Source organism: Heloderma suspectum, chromosome 3 (genome assembly GCF_057233095.1).
Source record: "Heloderma suspectum isolate Gila_16-S chromosome 3, 16-S_ref, whole genome shotgun sequence".
NCBI classification, from domain to species: Eukaryota; Metazoa; Chordata; class Lepidosauria; order Squamata; family Helodermatidae; genus Heloderma; species Heloderma suspectum.
Genome location: NC_139460.1, coordinates 278,006,734 through 278,028,362, shown reverse-complemented (window position 1 = coordinate 278,028,362; position 21,629 = coordinate 278,006,734). Strand labels below are relative to the sequence as shown.

At 40.1% G+C, this 21,629-nt stretch overlaps 1 protein-coding gene across 2 annotated transcripts in view; it reads left to right on the top strand.

Annotated features, from left to right (window-relative positions):
• Positions 1-21,629, top strand: part of SLC25A36 (solute carrier family 25 member 36) — a 50,334-nt gene that overhangs the window by 16,144 nt on the left and 12,561 nt on the right. For both annotated transcript variants that reach the window (XM_084847087.1, XM_084847088.1), the window contains exons 2-4: positions 4,912-5,082; positions 9,825-9,902; positions 13,894-13,994. In XM_084847087.1, the coding sequence (XP_084703213.1) occupies positions 4,912-5,082; positions 9,825-9,902; positions 13,894-13,994 (350 nt within the window). The remainder of the gene's footprint in view (positions 1-4,911; positions 5,083-9,824; positions 9,903-13,893; positions 13,995-21,629) is intronic.

Below are 21,629 nucleotides of genomic sequence, written 5' to 3'. Positions count from 1 at the left end.
AACATTAAACAACGAAGATCATGTCATCTGGCCCTATCACTTCCTGGCATATAGAAGGGGAAGAAATGGAAGCAGTGACAGATTTTACTTTCTTGGGCTCCAAGATCACCGCAGACGGTGACTGTAGCCATGAAATAAAAAGACGCTTGCTCCTTGGGAGGAAAGCTATGGCAAACCTAGACAGCATAGTAAGAAGCAGAGACATCACCTTGCCGACAAAGGTCCGTCTAATCAAAGCTATGGTTTTCCCAGTAGTAATGTATGGCTGTGAGAGCTGGACTATAAGGAAGGCTGAGCGCCGAAGAATTGATGCTTTCGAACTGTGGTGCTGGAGAAGACTCTTACGAGTCCCCTGGACTGCAAGGAGGTCAAATCAGTCCATCCTAAAGGAAATCAACCCTGAGTGCTCATTGGAAGGACAGATAGTGAAGCTGAAGCTCAAATATTTTGGCCACCTAATGCGAAGAGAAAACTCCCTGGAAAAGACCCTGATGCTGGGAAAGACTGAAGGCAAAAGGAGAAGGGGACGGCAGAGGATGAGATGGCTAGATAGCATCACGGATGCAATGAATATGAACTTGAGCACGCTCCAGGAGAGAGCGCAGGACAGGAAGGCCTGGCGTGCTATGGTCCATGGGGTCACGAAGAGTCGGACACGACTGAACGACTGAACAACAACAACTGATGGATGAATGCTCCCCTCATAGCTTGGGCCACCTTGGTAGTTCTTTGAGTGGAATTTAGTTGGCTGATATGTATTTGGGTCTTATGTAGTTCTTAATGAGTGAAACTACAAATGTTTTGGCCCAAGTCCTACAAGCACAAATTGGAAGTAGATTCCACTGCGTTATGCTCAAGTAGGTGTGCTTAGAATTGGAGCCTTAGTAATTAATCTCTTTGTTATTGGTGAGTATGCATGTGTTGAGTAATCATACACGTGAGAACTGTTTCCATAATTGTGGATATGAAAATCTTGTTGGGAGAAGTCATGCAATACTTGAAATTGCTGTATTAAACAAAGGTCTTGCAAAGTCTTATACTACTATTTATAGCCATCTGTCCATAAATAGGTTCATATACCTCAAAGTGTCTTTTGATGTTAACACAGAATTTGGGGAGGGGACAGTAGAGTACTTTGTGCTTATCTCTTTAGAAAATACAAAAAGTAGAAGTGACAGTTGCTGCCTAATACTGCGTGCAACATCTAAAGCCACCTCTCCATTTTTCTATACTCAAAATATCAGTACCAGCTACAGTAAAACAGTCTGGCTGGTATACTAAGAGGATAAATAAGAAAAGAAACAAACTGCAAATCAGTCTGCTGAAAGTGCAATATAGAAGAGAATTGGAAACAAGTGTAGCCAATGACCTGGTTCGTACATTGCAGTGGCCAGTTGTGGGTTATTTAACCCACGATTCATAGGGAAGCACGCTGCCTACGAGCCACTTCTGCATACTGTAAACAGCATGATATGTGAACCTGGACCAGCGGATTGTTTAGGGGCTAAACAACCCAGCTGTTAAGCTGTGATTTGCTGCCATGATGTGCAAACTGGCCCACTGGTGACTCTTTTTTTCGGTATGCATGGCTTAATGCCTTTTCTTTCAGATCTTTAACTGCCAGTTTTGGAAACTGGACATGAAAACTGGAAGTTAAGCTTGTTTCCTTGGACCTTCTAATTGATATTCAGTTCTGTTACCTCCCAGATGTTCTGTTAGAATACTTCTACTTCATCATGGATGCATTAATAATTATAAGAGAAGGATAAATTATTAGTCTATTTTCCTTCATTTGTTGATACTTGTAGTTATTCAACTAATACAGCATGACTTTATCAATTTATCATAGTGGTCATTGAACAAACTAGTCCGGACCCAAAACATCATGTCTTGGAAAGATTGCTAATGCAGCAAAGATAGGATTCATCTGTTTTGTAATAAAACTTATTAAACTAAGACTACATGGTATAAAAAGCACCACCTATAATAAAAGCATTTGTGAAAATATGTAATGAATACTTTTTTAGTATTGAAATTATCAGTTTTATTTTAATGACCTTCCAGAGTGATAAAGACAACTACATTTGCTGTTTCTTTTGCTGCATTTCTGGTAACAGGGTTGGTAAATAAGCAGGCTAGGAATGGATATATAAAGCATTTTGAACACAACATCCTGCATGTTCCATTAAAAAAACACATTGGTCCAATTGTATGCACCTGGCAGCCTGACCAATTTGTATTAAAATAACATTTCTTGTTTTCTTTAAGAGTTCTGTTGATATATTAAACAGGGCACTTGGTTTTGGAGTGCAGGCTTGGACTGAACTTTATTTTGGGACTACACCAGAAATAAGTTTGAATAACCAGGACTACAACCTGAAGCGCAGATTGAATGCTGGGCAGTAGGCTGTAAATATGCATGTTTGTGTACCAAATGAATCTAATTTTTTATCTGAAGATGTAGCTATGATACATCATTGGCACTAAGTGAGACCAGATTCAACTGCTGGTATTCTCATGGGACTGTTCAACCACTGAATAGGAGCATAAGAAGCTGCCTTTATATCAGGCCAACCTGTTTGTCTATCTAACCCAGTGTTGTCTGCTCCGGCCTGGTTCTCTAGACATGGTAGGCAGCTGTCTTTTGGACCCTCAGTTCTGTACGCACACAGTGTAAAGTGAAATAAAGTGGATATAGGAAGATCAGATTCTAGACCGAATTCCTTCTGAATTCTAAAAAAGTTCTATTATGTAGGATGCACAATTGGATATTAATAAAAGCATTAACTGAACTGCACTAGTAAAATTATTGTATAACCTGTGCACCGTGGTGGAAAATATTAAGTTTTAACACTATTCATTGGAATTATGTCATTTCACCAGAACGGAAAGCAAGCTACTGCAAACGTTTCTATTTGAAAACTTTGACTTTTACTTCATGCTAATTTGGTGTAGGTGGAAAGACTAGAGAGGTACTCAGGTTAGTAAAGGGATGCTTCTAGGTCACTGGCATTAAATCTGATCTAGATAAGATCTGATTGTTGTCCTTATCCCCCAGTTATTATTTATTGCATTTATATCCTGCCTTTTTTCCTCCCTAAGGAACTGAAGGCGGCTTCCCTCCCCCTCCCATTTTATCCTCACAACAACCCTATGAGGTGGGTTGGGCTGAGAGTTTGTGACTGGCCCAAAGTCACTCAGTGAGCTTCCATGGCCAAGTGGGGACTAGAACTCGGATCTCCCGGCTCCCAATCCAACACTCTAGCCACTATACCACACTGGCATAGTTAACTATACTTGGCTATTTGGAAGCAGGCATTATGAAAAAAGCCTAGCTCTTCTATGTTTTTGCTCACAAACCATAATGTTGTCTCTTTTTAGAGTCTTACATGCACTTGGTTTCATGGGGAGACAGACTCCAATTTGAAGGACACTTCAGCAGCAGATAATGTTTAGCTGATATGTTCTGTCATTGGCTAGGGATCCACAGTTGCTGTGCCTTTGCTAGTTAGCAGCCAAGGGGGCCCTCATCAACTTCCTTTTGGGAAAGCGTCATAGGGAGCATGCCAGTGTTGGCTGTTGTGCTGGGAATCACCACCTTCCCTGCAGAATGGTGGGGAGCATGTTGGCTTTGACCACTGTTTGGTGGAGAACATTGCAGTGCCTCTACTGAGCAGCGGTCAAGCAGCAGGAAGCGGGGGCAGGGATGTCCAGGCGCCTTGGTCACACAGTTGCCAAACAACTCTCAACTTTCCTCCCAAGCTTGAAGCTGGGGAAGGGATTGTTGCATAACTGTTGGGACTATCCCATCTTTGTAGCTTTAAGCTTGAAAGGAAAGGTAATCACTTGCTAGAGGGACATAGAACACTCGTCATGACTTTCGCGGTGAGCAAAAATGTGGAAGCTTGTAGTTGGTATTTTAGAGGGCCATTCAGCATCAAAGGCCTTTAGGTTCATTAGAGCTTTTGAAAACTAAGAATAATGTGGAATGCACCTTGAATTAGGTGTTTACATCTCATTTCTTAGTGCTGTATTTGAAGATGCCCAGCATATTTCTCAACTTTGTATTTTTTTTTGAGTGGCAGTACTGTGTATTTGAATATATGGCATGTTAAAGTAGTTTGTTATTAGTCCAAGAAACTAAGCATTTAGATTTCATGAATGCAGAAAGAAATATGCTATCTGTTTCAAGAGAGAGCAGCTAATGTTTTCACAGTATTTTAAGTGAAGTCCCTTTTATTTATAAGTGGATATGTTTAGGAATATTTACTTATCTGTCTACATAAGCAGAACCAATATTTGTTAGCAACTGAACAAAAAGTCTAAACCTATCACCTCCCAAGGCTAAAAGAAATGTGGGACAACATGAAGAGCTGCAACTTGAGTGATGATGAATATTAGGAGTTTTCTTAGCTATTCATTCATATTGAGAAGATTAAGATAATACCGATAGGGATTTAACTATTGAGTGCTTCTGAAAGTTGCTGCCTGCACAGCATTTTAAATATCATGTGGGGAATGCAATCTTTAGGCATTTAGGTAGAGCAATAGTGCAAACTTAGGTAGAGCAAACTTCTAGCATCAAATACTTAATTTAACTAGATGGTTTCTTAAAGCCAGAGGTAGTCTACACAAATGTTGTCTATGTACACAGGAAAAAAGTGGGTAGTGTAGCACTAGGACTATATTTCCATCCCAGTTTTGCTATCGCATGTAATGTTATTTATGGATAGCAGAGATACTACAGAGAGAGGTAATTGGGGAACTGATACAATTGATCTCAATTAGAAGGAAAGCATTTGCTAGGAATCCTGCCATAATGCCCAAGTTGTTATCATGCTATCTTTTAGTTATTTCAGTGTACTCATGTCTAATTCCTTGATGACTTACAAATCTTGTTTTTCTTTGCAGATGTGGGGGCACTGTAGGCGCAATTTTGACATGTCCACTAGAGGTTGTGAAAACACGGTTGCAGTCTTCCTCGGTTACACTCTACATCTCTGAAGTTCATCTGAATACTGTAAATGGGGCCAGTGTTAATCGTGTAACTAGAGTTTCCCCAGGGCCTCTCCATTGTTTGAAGTGAGTACTTATATCTTCCCCTTCTCCCACTCCTTTACGTTTTTGCTCTATACCTTGCAGAGGTATACTTTGTGTCCCTTGAAAGAGCAAATCTGAAAGGAAAATTAAAATACAATATACTTGAGATGTGTTTCAGTTGCTCTAGTGGGGTTCTGCAAGCATTCGGCTAGATCCAATATTATGTGAGTGGATGTTTGCTCATGCAGTTAGCGTTTCCTTTCCGCTCCTCTCCTGAAGCCCCCCACATGCATCCCAAATCCCCTCTGGAGGGTCCCCCAACCCTTAGGAGCAGATTTGGGAGGTGTGTAGGGGGGTTCAGATGAGGAGGGGGGATTTGATCTGCCAGTGGTGTCCGTTCTGCTCTTGGAAGGACACTGTTGGATACAATCCTTTTGGTATTACTGTTGAGTATCAGCTGCCTTGAGTCTTGTGGTGAAGCAGGGCTTGAGTACACAGCACCTTCTAGCAATATATTACTTAACTTCTCTTTATCTATATGGCGTCTTCTTTTGAAGTCAGACGGTGCTCTGCTTAAGGTAAAGGTCTTGGGAAATAAAATACAGGCCGCTGTTGGTGTACACCCTCCTGTACTTAATGCAAGGTGCAATCCCAGCTGTAGGCCAGAACGTGTCCTGCCAGCCAAATCCATCCACCTTGATCTCTCCTAATGGCTACCAAAAACAAAAGTGGCTGATTACTGTGCTCTCACATATTTGTGAGTGACAAGAGTCTTGCCTTCTCAATTTCCTCTCACGTTGCCGTCTTGAGTATTACTGATATTTTATGTGCTGGATATCCTGGCTCCTGTGGTTGTCATTGACTAGTTCTCTTAAGACTAATACGTGTCTCTGTTAAAAGGCTGCTCTCATTCCCTCTTACTAAAGGAATGCATTTGTTGCTAAAATGGATTTGGCTACCTTCTAGCTCGAGAAAATAATTTGTGTTGGGTGAAGGAAACTAAATTCCTAGCCTCTTCTTGAAAATAGAACAAATGACATAACTCCATGACCCTTTGCATTTTAATTTCTTGTCATCTTATGGTATGGCTGGGACTAGGCTGACAAGGAGTTTTACAATAATATTTTAGAATTATAACTATAGCTATTTAGTGTGAGGCAGATGTTCCAGTGGAATTGAGGGTACTTTTATTTTGCCCATAAGCTCAGAGTAGAACATTCCATGATTGTGGATGACTAAAGTGAGCAGTACTGGGAGCAGGATGGGTTGTCTCCCCTCCTTCCTTGGCAGGGCAATGCAGGCTGGTGTATGCGTGTGTGAGAGATGTCAGATCTGTATCTATCCATCTGTGTGCGTGTGTGTGTGTGTTGTCGGATACATACATGTAATTCTACAACAGTTGCTCACTGTAATTTTAAAGGATTAAGGAGTGAACTATGTGGCTATTAGACAGGGCAGAGAATAACTGCTGACTTGTGGAATAGTGGGAACAGAAAACAACCACATGCACAACAAGTGCTTTTAACACTTGTTTTCTTGAATGCTGTAGCAGCTCAGAACAGGATCTGTAACATTCAGACATTGGCCGTTTTCAGTTTGAACTGAACATAGTTGTGGGTGTGTCTGTGTGTAAGTAGGCTTACACATTTAGATCTGGGACCCAAAGACAAAGCTTTTTAATACAAAAAGCACAAAGTCAACAAACAGAAACCCGATAAAGAAGAAAATGATGGACATTTATTTTAGTCATTAGTCTTTTGCTGGACAGCCTGAGATATAATATGTAGCTGCACTGAGTGAAGCAACTTTGACAGGCTGGTTTTACAGACTGGTGTTTTGCAGAAACGGGGATGGCCCACTCTGGGTGAGGTGCCTGCATGAGGCAGAGGACCTGGAAGAGAAGTGAACTGCGCTGCTTCCCCAGCCCTAGTCTGGAGAGCCCACTGCCACCTCCAGCAGATCTTCTAGGGAGCCCTGCCAGCTGCTTTCCCACTGTGGCATTTGCTGCAGCGAGAAAGCGGCCGGTGGGACTGTTCTGAGCAGCTGTCGCCCCTCTGTTGCTGCAGGGCTTTCGTGAGATCTTGGCACGTGGCTGAGACCTCACAATATCGTAGCCATGTGCTGAGATCTCGTGAGAGCCTGGAACCACTGAGATCTCAACCCCTTTCTGCCGCTGCCGTGCAACCCTCCCTCCCTTTTTGTTGTATTTTATTGCATTGATTTATTTTAATCAAGCTTTATTCATGATTGTAGGCCACCTTGAATGTCATTTTTCTTGATAGAGAGGCAGGGTACCGATCAAATCAATCAATAAACTTCCCATGTGGAGGAGAAAGGTCTGAAGAGGGGGCTTCTACTCTTGTTCACTGGAATGCAAGTAAAAACCTCCATGTGAGGAATGCTGCTTTATTGTGAGTTTTGACTACATGGGGGGTTCTACTTGCATTAATGTGAAAATGAGAAGAAAACCTCAGACCTTTCCCCTCAACATAGGAAGGTCGGGGCTGTACCAGATGGAGACATTAGGGGTGGGGCTAATGTGCATGCCCACATCCGCTCTCTACTTTAAGCTGTCATGTGACCTTATAGGGCCAGTAATGGCCTACCTTACACTGTTGTGAGTACAGAGGTTCACAAATGTATATCATTGCAGGCAATGTCCTGCATCCAATAAGCATGACAAACCCCAGCCGAGCCATCCTCGTGAGCTGGCAATGGGACAATGGGCTATCTGCACAGTTTTGATGTGTTTCTAAGGTTCTCCAAACGCTTCAAAAGTACACGTGACTGTGGGGATGATCAACCCCAGCTGTCATTTTGATTGCTTTTGTAATTATCTAAAAGATTCGAAATCATATCGCTTGTACTACTTGCCAGTTCATTCCTGAGAATTTCAAACTGCTCTCACTTGGACAATTCTTTGTGCTCATGGGACTGAGGATTTTTTGAAAGAGGCAACTGAAGTGCTGTGATGCTGCTGTGATCCATGTGTTCTTCTTTCTTTTTGTAGAATTAGGTTCCGCACTCCACTGGGTACATATGATGTTTCTGTATTTGGCAACAGTAGGCTAAATGAAAAGGTTCCTCTTGTATGGTTAGGAAACGGCTTTGAACATAGCAAATGGAATTAACTCCAGTATATTTTATGTAAAATTTGTCTTAAAATTGTGCAATGCAATATTCCATAGCTAAGATTGCAAAATCATTCCTAACTCTCTAGAGAATGAAACTGAGATGCATTATCATTCAGGAATGCAACTGTACAACATACTTAGGAGCTCTGAATTTTGATTATACGCAGCAAGACCCACGAGGAGCACTTTATGAACAAATGCTTTACGATAGCACACTTCAAACTTAAATTTTGTTTGTGCAAAATTCATTTGGGGGGAGAACAAGAGTTTATTTCTGTGCAAGAATAAAGACCGACTCTTTAAACTGCTGTATTGAATTTAATGTATGCACTCAGACCGGTCAGTTTAAACAGTTCCAAGAGAGAGTCTGTTATGACACTGTTTGTGCAGATTGCTAAACCCTCATGTCATTAACCTGTATTTCTGTTTGAGCAAGGAATACCTGGAAGAAATTTTGACATTATTGGGCACTTTATTGAATTGATAAGCATAGTGGTGTGTGTATTGCAAGATGCTGATTAGATAATAAGTTTGTTTTGGAACCTAAAGGTACCTAAGCTGGCTCCAAAGGTGGTCCTTCTAAGGGTACAATATTTTGGTTTTTTTTTTTTAACTAAATAGCTCCTAAATGTTATGTGCCAATTTCTGCATCACCAATATATTGCTTGACTCTGCTAATCTAGCTCTAAACAGATTATGTGCTGACTTTCTTTCCATGAAATATGGTTCCCCTTTAAAATCACTTTCTGATGTGGCATCTGCAGGTTTACAGTATATGCTGTAATCTTAGTAGAGTAATTTAAAGCATGTAAATCCTACATTGCAAAAGGAACAGTGGACCTCTAGCCCCTGCTCGGCAGCGCACATACCTCAGTGACTCTGAGATCACATGTGAAGATCATCAAAAGTAAAAAATAGACATGTCAGTGAAGGCTCTTCTAGCAAAGTAAAAGGGGAAAGGTTGCTGCTCTCTCCTTTGGTCATGCCTTGCCTTATTCTTCCTGTTTACAACTAATTTCCCTTAGCATTCTGAAATGCAAACCATGTCATTGTAAAACTATGATAGAATTAGTTTTGATGAACTAATAAAGCCATAGATAGAATACTAATATGATTTTAAGTGTTAACAGTTAACTTGACAAGAAACAACCAAGTTGCTTATCACTGAATTTATTTGTGAACTTTGAAGGACAGTGGAAAGGATCCAATGAGCCATCAAGTTCAATCCATAGAATACTCATTGACCCAGTTTGCATGTAACAGCAGTAAACATGGGTTAATTAATCAACCTTGTTTTGTGCTGTGAGAACCTGGACGCTATGGGTTAAACAACCCACAGCGAATCTAGGAACTAATCTTAGGTTAACTAGGGGTTGTTTCACCCATGAATAACTCATAGTGTCCACATTTGCACAGCACAAAACCTCCCATAAGAGGTTGCTTATGCGAAGCCGCAGTGGCATGCACCAGGCCTGTGCTGTGGCAAATCGTGGGTTAATTAATTGCATGCTAACCAAGTCAATGAATATTCGGTGGATTGAACTTGATACCTTACTGGATCCTTTCAAGCCATTTGTTTACTTAACAAATTGTAGACTTAAACTTCAGTACTTAAATATATGTTTTATTATGTATGTGCTTCTTTTGCAGGATGATCTTACAAAAGGAAGGCCCTCGTTCACTCTTCCGGGGACTAGGTCCTAACTTGGTAGGCGTGGCTCCATCCAGGTAAAATGAAAGAAAAAGTCACTTTAGTTTATTAGGGTTAGGGCATGTGCAGAGTTTGGCAAAGGAATAATTTTATTTTATAATGGGAGTTCTTCATACTGTTTCTTGTTTGAAGTCACTGAACATGTTTTTTTGACTAAGTAGTTTCTCTGTTTTTATGAGCAGTTAGTCAAACATAATTGCAACCGAACATGCAGAGTTGCCTTTTTGCAGGAGTTTTGTAAACTTACACATACCATTCAAACATGAGGACATGATCGATCTCAATCTTTTTTCTTTCTCTGTGTATACTTTTTATTTTATACGTAACGTTAATTTGGTTCATAACAAAAGGAGTCTGTTGTGCCATACTATCAGGCAAAAGAACATTACAAGGCCGTACCATGAAAAGCAGCACATCTGCCATTGACGTAGCAGGTGCTATATTCCTGGATTCTTTTCAGCTTTAGAATTGAAGCTTTCCAGAAAGAAATGAGATTCATCCAGGACACTGAACTAAAATTGGCATCATTTAACAGAGGGCAATAACCAGTCCTAGAGACATCCTATTTCCCATACTATACAGAATAAGTTCACAAAAGTCTAGAGTAGAACTGCAGGATAGACTTTGGTGTAGATAGCAGATTGCTTTATTTTTTCTGTAGAGGACAATTAGTGTGTGGAATGAACTATGAAAAAGAAACACTGATGGCAAAAGTGGAACAGAAACAGCCAAGAAACAGCTGTTCTGTGGATGAGTCACTTGGCTGCATGCCCAGTTTTGGATGCACACCAGGGCCTGCTATAATCTGTTACACTCTTGAATTAATGCCAGCCACCTTTTGTACAAAATAAAGACTGGATTCATCCTGGCAGATCCAACTTGGAACTTACCTGCTTGTCTCTTGGGAAGCCTGTTAGACATTACGGGTTGATTCACATATAATATTTTCCTTCTAGATAGCTTTCTGCGTTCTTTGTAACACCATGCTATTTCAGCACCATCTCTTTGCCATTAAGGATATTACTCTGTTCAAAGTTCTCATAATTCTACAATGTGTTACTTTTCGTACTATCATAAGCTGTTATGTAGAATATTGTACTTGCTTAGTAAGCAGAGAATGACTGCTTTGTGTTCTGTAAAACAAAATGTAGATTTATTCATTTATTTAGTAATAAAGAAATAATAAATGCAGTATTACTCCTCTGTTCAGTAATAAGGGACTAATATTGCAGTCCTAGGCATTTCATTCTCCTTTAAAGCCTTCCACTGAAACAATAGTGTTTTTCTTTTATCTAGCTAGCCCTTTTCCATTTCAGAAATATGCACAATACTAAGCACAATATTTTTCTGACATTTGAATTAAAATACATCCCATGGTCCCAAAGGTGTCAGATATTAATGCTATGTAATTCGATATGGCTTTAGAGTTGGAAGATGCTTGAAGAAAAACTGTTCTCTCCCCCCCCCCACCCCCCGTAAGGCAGATTCCTTCAAATTAAACTTCTCCATAAGAGGTTACCTATAGAATCAGTTTTACTTTGCATCGTAAAGAAAATAGACAAAAGTAGGGTGCATTGCTTAAGGTAAGGTGGGATAGCGTGCCACTCTAAGAAACAGGTCTAATAAAACAAAACTTGGATAGCTCATCAAACCAGAGAAAGATGGGGATGAATCATGTTTTGTGTGTGTTTTGTGTCTCATATGTTAGCCTGAAATAATTTATCCCGTAGTTCTCTCCCTTTCTCCTTCTGCCAGTACAATGTGACTGTGGACTTTCCCCCAATTTTCATGCTAGACTTGTCCATTTGCTTATGTGTTCTCAGGCTTATGAATAAATATATCACTGTTTTTTCCAGTCATCAACCATGGACAAATACTTTTGTGTTTCATTTCAACATTTGCTAAGTAGCTTTAACAGCATCTCTCTGTTTGAATAAGCTGTAAGGAAGCTTGTTTCATAACATGTGTAGCATACACCACTGATTTCGAATTCCATTTTGTTAATTACATCACGTAAAACAACCACTTTATCACATCCTTGTGAAAGGCCACATGTTTGTGCAGAGCTAATGACATTAACTTAATGTTCTGTTTCATGGAGACTTAGATGCTGTTCATATCATAACCTCTGCTGATTGTATGGCGTTATTTTTTGTTAAAACATGCAGACTTAAGTACCAATCAAAGGTTAATATATATCTAATTAAATTTTATGTCATTACAAAATTAACCCTTGGTTTGTTCTTAATTACTATTCATTAAATTTGTTTTGGAGGACCTTTAAGTTAAATAGAATAGAACAAAATGTTTACTATGATATATCATTTCAGTATAACAGTGCTGTAGAAAATTCTCTCCTGCCCTCTTGTGGCAAAATTATTGATATTAAGAATGTTTTACTTGCTTATTCTATAATGCTGTAGACTAGAGTGTCTGCTTTAAAGATTTAAAAGAACAAATGTTTAGTTCATTATTAGGCACTTAACAGCTGGTCATGAAAATGAAGCAAAGCACTGCTATGTTAAGCTGGGATCCAAAGAGTTACTTCAGATGTGTCTCTGAATGCTTGGGCATGCCCTGTGGCAAATTTGCCTTTCTCCTCATCCCCAACAGTGGACCCTAATGCCATATCATATGCAACTCACAACAGTTTCAAACATTTTTTGAATAGAGCTTTACAGGCTGCTGTTTGTGAAAAATGAAAGCATGTGGGATTAATATGTACATTAGCAGCTTCAGCATGTGTAGCTGCTTCCTGTGGAACTCCCTGCCTTAGGAGGTCAGACAGGCACCAGTGTTGTGTTGCTTTCAGTGTCTCCTGAAGACATTGTTATTTTGGGAGTCCTTCCCTGAGCGACCAGCCACAGAGTATTAAGTTCAGAATCTGTTTTTTTAAAATGTTTTAAGTGTTTTAATTATGGGGTTTTATTCTTTCATCTTGTTGTTCACCGCTCTGAAATCTTTGATGTGGAGTGGTATATAAATATTGCAAATAAATAAAATGTGTAGCTCCTGTGTAGTCACTCACCTGGTTTCCAGTGCCTGGATAAAGAAAACTTACAATTGTAGAGGATCAATAGGATTTTAGAACACTGAAGTTTCTACATTGTTTGTGTTACCTCAGAGCTTGCACCCAAGGGCCTGTAAGCTGTTTTTTGTCAGTTAAGGGAGATAATTGGGTAGTTTTAGGGTTATGGCTTCTACAGTTTTTGTGCTTCCTGAAAATATATCACTAGTATAGAATACTGAACTACTGTTCCTTCAAGACAAGGGTGGGCAATTTGTAGCCCTCTAGATGTTTTGGCCTATGCCTCACCATTGGCTGTGCTAACTAGAACCGGTGGGAATTGCAGGCCAAAACATCTGGACGGGCCACAACCTGTCCACCCCTACTTTAATATTTGAGACAGAATTTCCACAGATACAGCTTTTCATATTGCACTTCCTGCCATGCTGTAGAGAAACTGCAGCAGCTAAATGTTGTCCTGCCTTGGAGTTCTTGAAGAATTAAGGAAGTAGATGAAATATAGCAACTTTGCCCATCTGTAGTTCCTTCCATCAGAACTCAGACACAGCCGTTTTGCAGGGTCTGATGGAAGGGAAGAAAAATCAGTTAAATTAAGCAATGTGGCAACAATGGTTACCACTCAGCATGCATGATTACTATCACCACCACGCTTAACAGCAGTTTGTAGTGTTTCTATGTGGGCAGCTGCTGCTCTAAGAGGAGCTGGAAGTTCACAGAGGGCAGTGAGGGAGAGGAGATAACAGTGGTATCTTTGTCCAGAACATTGAGATGTATTGGTTTGAACAGTGCATTTGTATTTCTTTGTTGACATGTTTTTAATATCTGAGAGCTATAACCAGGTAGTTCTTACAGGAGGAAAGTGATCTATCTTCTTGGAGTGTTGTTCTATACTGAAGTATCACTATTACTATTGTAAGGAGCTATGCTATTGAATAGGGAGCTATGTTCTGGTTAATTGTATTTAACTTGTTTGTTTTTAGGGCAATATATTTTGCTGCTTACTCCAATTGCAAGGAAATGCTGAATAATATTTTTGAGCCAGACTCTACCCAAGTACACATGACATCAGCTGGAGTGGCAGGTAAGGCTCTGCAACTTTCTCTTTTAATTACCTGAAAAGCCTCTTAGTGTTGAATGGCTATGGTAAATGGAAAACTGCAGAAATAAGGGAAATGGCTGATTCAGAGTACAATGACAAGATGGCTGTGCAGACAATCCCCTGGACTGAAATGCTATGTATGAAAGTCTTCTGCTTGAGAATGAATGCCCAGAACAAGTATTTATGGAGGTGAGAGAGCAAAGTGTATGAATATTCATGCTTTTATCTGCTTTCCCAATAATTCTAGATAAGCCATGTAGACTTAATTTCTAGTTTGCTAAGCAAACTTTATGTTAAATAAAGAAGCAGACACTAGTTTTTCTCACCCACTTATTTTATTTTGCAAACTTCTATGTTAAGCCACCAGCTCTGGGTTCTCTGAAATATGCCAGCAGGTTTTGGTAGTCATCTTCTGTCCGTATATTTCATGCTACAGGTATTGAAATTTTGCTGTGGTATTAGCTAATCCAAGTGTGTTGGCTTTGATAAGGAAGAAAGCAAGTGAATTTACTCTTCCTTTTTGGAGGAGGAAAACAAGCCCCTTGGAAAAGGGAGAGATAAAAATGTAATCCAACACGGTCCATGTTAATTCAGACGTCCTTCTGAGTTCATGGGGTTTACTGCAAAGTAATTGTGCATGGACCTGTAACCCTCCAGAACCTGTGGCCCTCCAGATGTTGAAATATAAATCCTATCATTCCTGACAATGGGCCATGTTGCTTGGGGCTGATGGGAGTTCGGCAACATCTGGAAGGCTGCAGGTTCCCCAGCACTGGTTTACAGTCTCTGGCTGCAGTCCTGTACCCATTTTCATGGCACTACACCCCGCTGAACTCAGTGGCTGGATTCACACAACATGATAACGCACACTCAAAAGGTTGAGTATGAGTTGACTGTGAGTTGTGGTTGAACCATGGGTTGTTGTTGAAACATGGGTTATCATGCTGTCTGAATCCAATCACGATAACAAAACCATGAACAACCCACAGTTTACAACACAACAACAAACTGTGGGTTCTCTTCATGGGTTTTTCGTGGTTAACAAACCATAGTTTGTTATCTCAGCTGGTTCAGAGTACATGATAACCCACAGTTCAACGACAACTCACACTCAATCTATAGTCAATCCTTGAATGTGGGTTATTGTGTTGTCTGAACCCAGTCAGTGAGACTTACCTCTGAGTAGACATGTATAGGATTGTGCTGTTATTTTTTTTAACAGTTTTTTGTGTTGCTGGTTTAGCTCTTTTTTGTATACTTCCTCTGACATAACAGAGTGCTGTTATGTTTTGCAGACTTTTACATCGGTTTATCAGGCAAAGAGAAGCTGGTTAAGCAGGGACAGGATAGCACTTAACACGGTGATGCTTTCTGGTGGTGTTGTAGTTTCCACTGTGAATCTTGACTAATGTTATATGCCCCCATTCAGACACTTTAAAACTAGTTGAATCAGTTTCAAAACCATTCTGAAAAAAGAAAGCTAAAATGACCGAATCATTCAACCAGCCTAGGGTTTCTTTTCCCCTAAGTGAGCAGTATAACACAAAAGTTCTGTTTTGTTTTTTTAATTTAAAATGTTAGATTGAACAAGTGAACCAAGAAGCAACTCTGTCCTGCAGCTTATAATTGTCTGTCATGCTTAGAATTCGTGGTTCTAATATGAGAGAATAGAATTTAAATTTAAAGCGACGATCCTTTAAACTCCACTGAAGAAATTTCTGGGGAATGGTGGGAGGGACGTGGCGGTGTGGTGGGGATTCATTCATTTAAAGATGCATCTCAGTCAGTCAATTGTTTCAGAGACTTTGTTGATATAAAAGGATATTCTGTTACCTGTGTTTTTCTCCCCTCAGAAGCTTAAAGAAATATTATTTCTCTTGACAAAGAGCAGAGCAGAAGATATGAAAATGGATTAGTAACCCTTTAAAATTTAAGATTATTTTTATCGATTATGCAGTTCATATTGCACAATAATGGTTCAGAATTAGCTTAAAGGTCGCTTGCCTGTTTTTTCATAATAGGTCATCTTTGTGTAGTCATGCATCTTGGCCCAATCAAATAAAAATGTAAAAAAACCTGATTAGTTAGCAAGCTTCATATCTACATGACAGGCTTGGTTTGCCTGTCCAGCAATTATTCCTATATTGTGATGTGAATTCTTGTTATTTAAACCCCGTGTTTAAAAATCTTAAATTTTGAGTCTCTTCAGCCACTTAGATTTCCTGGTCGTCACATGAGACATGTTTTATTCTACTGATAAAATGGAAATCTACCTCTTTTGCACTTCTATGGCTTTATTCTTACTTGAAATTATCCTGCTCAGGTGCTCATGCAATACTGATGGGCATTAATGTTCAGCTTTGCAGTTAAGCACCTAAACCACATGGTTGGTGAAAAAGAATGTCCCCTGCAGATTGGCTCTGAAGGTAGCTATTTTTTCCTTGAACTAGCATAGCTTTAGGATGCTAGAAACACCATAGACTCAATTTTAAAATTGCTTAAATATGCATAAAATACTGATCCGTAGCATTGGCTGTGTAGCCATACAACTAATGCAAGAGGCCGTTAACATAGCTTGTGAGAAAAATGCTAACCTTGTCATTTTTGTAATTGCTTCTTACGACTTCCATTGAATGCACTAAATTAAGCTATTAACAATTCTGGGACTGTTTTGGCTTAAAATCCAAATTAACTTGAACAATTAAGAATGCAGTGAATTCTTAGGAAGAGAACTATGACAATATTTGTGAGTTAACTTCTCAAAACATTTAGTATCTTAAACCTTTTTATGTTTTATGAATTCTAACTTAATTTCATGTCAGCCAGTTGTGTTGGTTACTTCAGTACTGTAAAAAAATATTGCTGTGCTCAGTTTTTATGACCTATTTTTAAACGAACTTTAGATAGTTATATTTTAAAAATAAAAACACAACCTTGCAAAGCCTTAAATGTTTAATATGCAGGTTATTTTGTACTCGGTCTGTCTTGCCTTGAAAGATGTGTATTGCCAGACACCTGAAAGATGCATACAGTTAGGGCAAGAAATATTGGAACAAGGATAATTGTTTTGGCAGTTGGCCTCTGTACACCACCACATTGAAGTTGAAAGGAAACACACCCAGATGGGAGTGAAGTCAGGACTCTCAGCTGTAATTCAAGGGGTGTGACAAAAGTGGGGCACTAACCATTCAGGAAGGGCAGCCAGTGGCATACACAAACCCCCATCGTTGGTGGCTCATAAGTAATGGAACGAATGGCTGAAAAGCAGCTGCATGGCCAGGTGTGGCCTGTTTCCTGGGTACCTCATGACCAATCAAGCAGATAAAAGGCCTGGAGGGGGTTCTGAGTGTTACATTTGCATTTGGTAGCTGTTCACTGCAACTCCCAACATAAGGTCCAAAGAGGTGTCCATGTGAGTAAAGGAGACCATCATTAGGCTGAGGAAACAACATAAACCCATCAGAGAGATATCAAAAACAGTGGGAGTGGCCAACACAACAGTTTGGAACATCCTGAAAAAGAAGGAATTAACTGGCAAGCTCAGCAACAGCAAAAGGCCTGGAAGACCACGGAAGACAACTAAAGTGGATGACCGCAGAATGCTGCTCAGGGTGAAGAGGAACCCTTTCACAACATCTAGCCAGGTCAAGAACGCTCTTGCGGAGGTAGGCATGTCATTGTCAACGTCTGTAGTCAAGAGACGGCTGTATGAATCTAAATATAGAGGCTTCACAACAAGGTGCAAGCCACTGGTAAAGCTCGAGAACCGAAAGGCCAGATTAGCCTTTGCCAGCAAACACCTAAAAAAGCCTCCCAGTTCTGGAATAAGATTCTTTGGACTGATGAAACCAAGATTAACTTGTACCAGAAGGATGGGAAGAGAAAAGTATGGAGAAGGAAAGGAACAGCTCATGATCCAAAGCATACCACATCATCTGTCAAACATGGTGGAGGCAGTGTTATGGCATGGGCATGTATGGCTGCCAATGGAACTGCGTCACTGGTGTTTATTGATGACCTGACTGCTGATAAAAGCAGCAGGATGAATTCTGAAGTGTATAGGGCTATACTTTATGCTCAGATTCAGCCGAGTGCTGCCAAACTGATAGGACGCCACTTCATATTGCAGATGGATAATGACTCAAAACATACAGCAAAAGCTACCCAAGAGTTTCTCCAGGCAAAGAAGTGGGATGTTCTTCAGTGGCCAAGTCAGTCACCTGATCTCCACCCAATAGAGCATGCTTTTCACTTCCTGAAGACAAGACTGAAGGCAGAAAGACCCACAAACAAGCAGCAGCTGAAGGCAGCTGCAGTAAAGGCCTGGCAAAGCATCTCGAGGGAGGAAACTCAGCATTCGGTCATGTCCATGGGTTCCAGACTTCAGGCAGTCATTGACTGCAAAGGATTTTCATCCAAGTATTAAAGGCGATCCTTAAGTTTGAAATGATGTTGGTTTGTTCCATTACTTATGAGCCACCAACAATGGCGGGGAGGTGTATGCCACTGGCTGTACTTGCTGAATGGTTAGTGCCCCACTTTTGTCACACCCCTTGAATTACAGGTGAAAGTCCTGCCTTCGCTCCCATCTGGGTGTGTTTCCTTTCAACTTCAATGTGGTGGTGTACAGAGGCCAACTGCCAAAACAGTTATCCTTTTTCCAGTATTTCTGGCCCTGACTGTGTTGCCAGACATTTTTCACAGCCCTTTCCGGGTGTCACTGATTATCCCTATGTTCTCAGATCTGGGAGGGATTTCGGTAGATCAGTGTGCAGTGACTTCGGAGTTGCAGAATACAGAAGACCTTTATACAGCCATTCCAGCTCCTACTATGCCCCCAAGATGTGGCTTAGTCACCTCTAGAAAGAACTGCAGGTACCTCTTTCCATATGAGGTATGCTAAACATGTATATAGTCCTAGCATAGACTAGCACTACTGTGATGCTTCCAAAGGGAGCCTTATACATGCTGGATGTAGGTGCCAAGCAGCACTGAATACCCAGCCACCAAAGTACTTTTGTGTACCCTGCCTTCTGTGCATGGGACCCAGGGACTGGATCATGACCTGGATACCGGTTCCAAGGCAAGATCTAAAGTTCTGAGTCAATAAGATACCTTATTTTAAGTTCCACTAGTTTGTTGGATGTAAATAGCAAAAATGAACTGCAGCCTAAGGTTTTAAACAATAACTATAAGGAAAGGTTTGGTTATAATTCTCTGCAAAATATATTTGAGTGACAAGGAAATCAACTGAACTCTCCTAAAAATATGTTCAGATATCTCCTTTAGACAAGAGCTGATTCCATCAATTTCCCTAGTTCCAACTTCTGTATGCAATCCAGTGTGCATACAGAGCCACCCGATTCAGTTTAGTGGAATGTACAATCTGAGTGTAGACCTGCCTTCTGCTTTGAGGCAGTTGTTGTGGAGGGGCAATGCTTTGTAGCCTTCAGAGCTTCATGTCTATAGAAACTACACTGGCTTGCGTTAAAGAACAATGGCTCTTTCCTGTATGGTGTTGGACACCATATGCAATTGGAAGGTGTGTATTTTGAGGAGACATTCCTCTTACATCAAATACAGTATGAAGCATAAAAGGTTATACTTTACTATGAATGCTCTGTAGTCTGTGGAAGCCTGTAGTCTTTCCATCTAGTAATTGGCTTGATAAATATTTTGTAGAGCACCAACGTATTCCTTGACAAGAGTTAAATATTTGTATGGAAGACATTCCGTCAAGTTATACTTAGTTCTGCATTCCATTATATGTCTTACTAGCCCATTTTGAACAAAGCAGGGAAGATAATAGCATAGTTGAATTGTATGATTGGTTCTCATTTTGTCTGTCTTCCCCTTTCTTGCTTTATGCTTCTAAAAATGCTCAAATTTAGGTTATCGTAGATGCATAACAGATGCAGGATATTCAATTCAGGGAGAATCTCAAGTTTTAAATTAAAATTGATTCAACATGATATAAGCCTTGGTTTTCTGCCCAAGTGTGACAAGGTTAGCATTTTTAATTTTTTTAAAACCCAGCCCAACACTTTGGGCTTCTTTAACAAGTATAGGTAAGTATTTTACATGCTATAAACTGGTTAAACTGCTGCAGATGGCAGAAATTTCAGTACTCAATGCATTTTGCAAAACTTTTTTTAAAATACCTGTGGCCTGTACTACTTTTTCCTTTTTTATTGTTCTAAACTTCTAAAAGTTAGATCTCACCTTTTACTAATTCAGAAATCCTTCCATTGGGATTCAGTTTTGTCACATGTGTCTGATGAGGTCACTGCTTGTTGTTATGATACAGAAAAGCCTGTGTCTATTTTAGGCATTTACTGTACATTTCTCCCGTGAAAAGAGTGAGATCGTGTCATCTCATGCTCCCCATCCGCAGGTCACTTCCTGCAGAAATATGGACTAACTTAAACCTCGTGAGTACTGAACTGAGCGTCTCTTGCAGCCTCTAGCGTAAGAACCACACCTTGGGTTTGTAACCACTCTTAAACAAACAATGTAAGGGGAATCTTTATATCTGAATTCCAATTGCATACATTGTTCTAAAACGTCACTGAGCTGTTCCTTCCAGTGCAGTTTGGGGAAAGATGCAAAACCTTTTACTGATCACTGCTGTGTATTTAGCCACGTTGATGAAATTAGATCCTTTATTAACAACATGTGGGATTTCTATGTTTGTTTAGGGAAAAATAGTTCAAAACTGCACTTAATACTGCAGTTAACTGTTTTTTTGTCATAGTCCTTTTTTCCCTTCAATATTCATTGGCATTACATTAATTTATCACTTACATTATACCTTGGGGAAAAAGTCAATGCAGATACGTACCTGGGATCTTAGCTGTTTTATTTTGAAGTCTACTGTTTTGCTCAAAACTTTTTTTGATTAGTACTTCAGTCAAATGTTTAAATGAATAGATTTCAGATACAGACTTGCATTTTAACCCTGTGCATGCCTACTCAGAAGTAAGTCCCAATGGCAATTTTCGCATTTTATGATAAGCCAGGATTCTGGGGGAAGCCTGGCTTATTGTTTGTGAGCGGTACGCTCTTACACACTGTCTAATTGTTCCCGCTTGCTGCAGGAGTGGCTAAGGAACCACAGGCCTTCTCTCTGGGGGGTTTCTAATCCTTACATAGGAACTGGGAACTCTGGCTTGTCTCTCCCCAACAAGCTATGGTTTGTTGTTGGCATATGATTTTGGCTTGATGGGGGAGAGACAAGACAGAATCCTCGGTTCGCACATAACAATAAACAAACCACAGATGAAAGGTCCATGGTTTTCTTAGTCGCTCTTCTTTGCATCTGGTGCGATTGGGCAATGTGCATGAGTATGCTGCTCATAAATGATAAGCCAGGGTTCCCCCAGAACCCTGGTTTATTATATGTGAAGTAATTACTACCTAGAAGTAAATGCACATAGAGTTTTAGCCTCCGATCACCAATTAAATCTGGGATTTTATGCCCAGTCTCCCCTTAAAAGAGAAATCTAAATTCCCTTTTAGACTGCAAGTTAGAAATACATGAAGGCTGTAATGGGAGTAAATACTTACCTGGGACTAAATCCTGTTGAACTCAGTGCAGCTTCCTTCTGAATAGACATG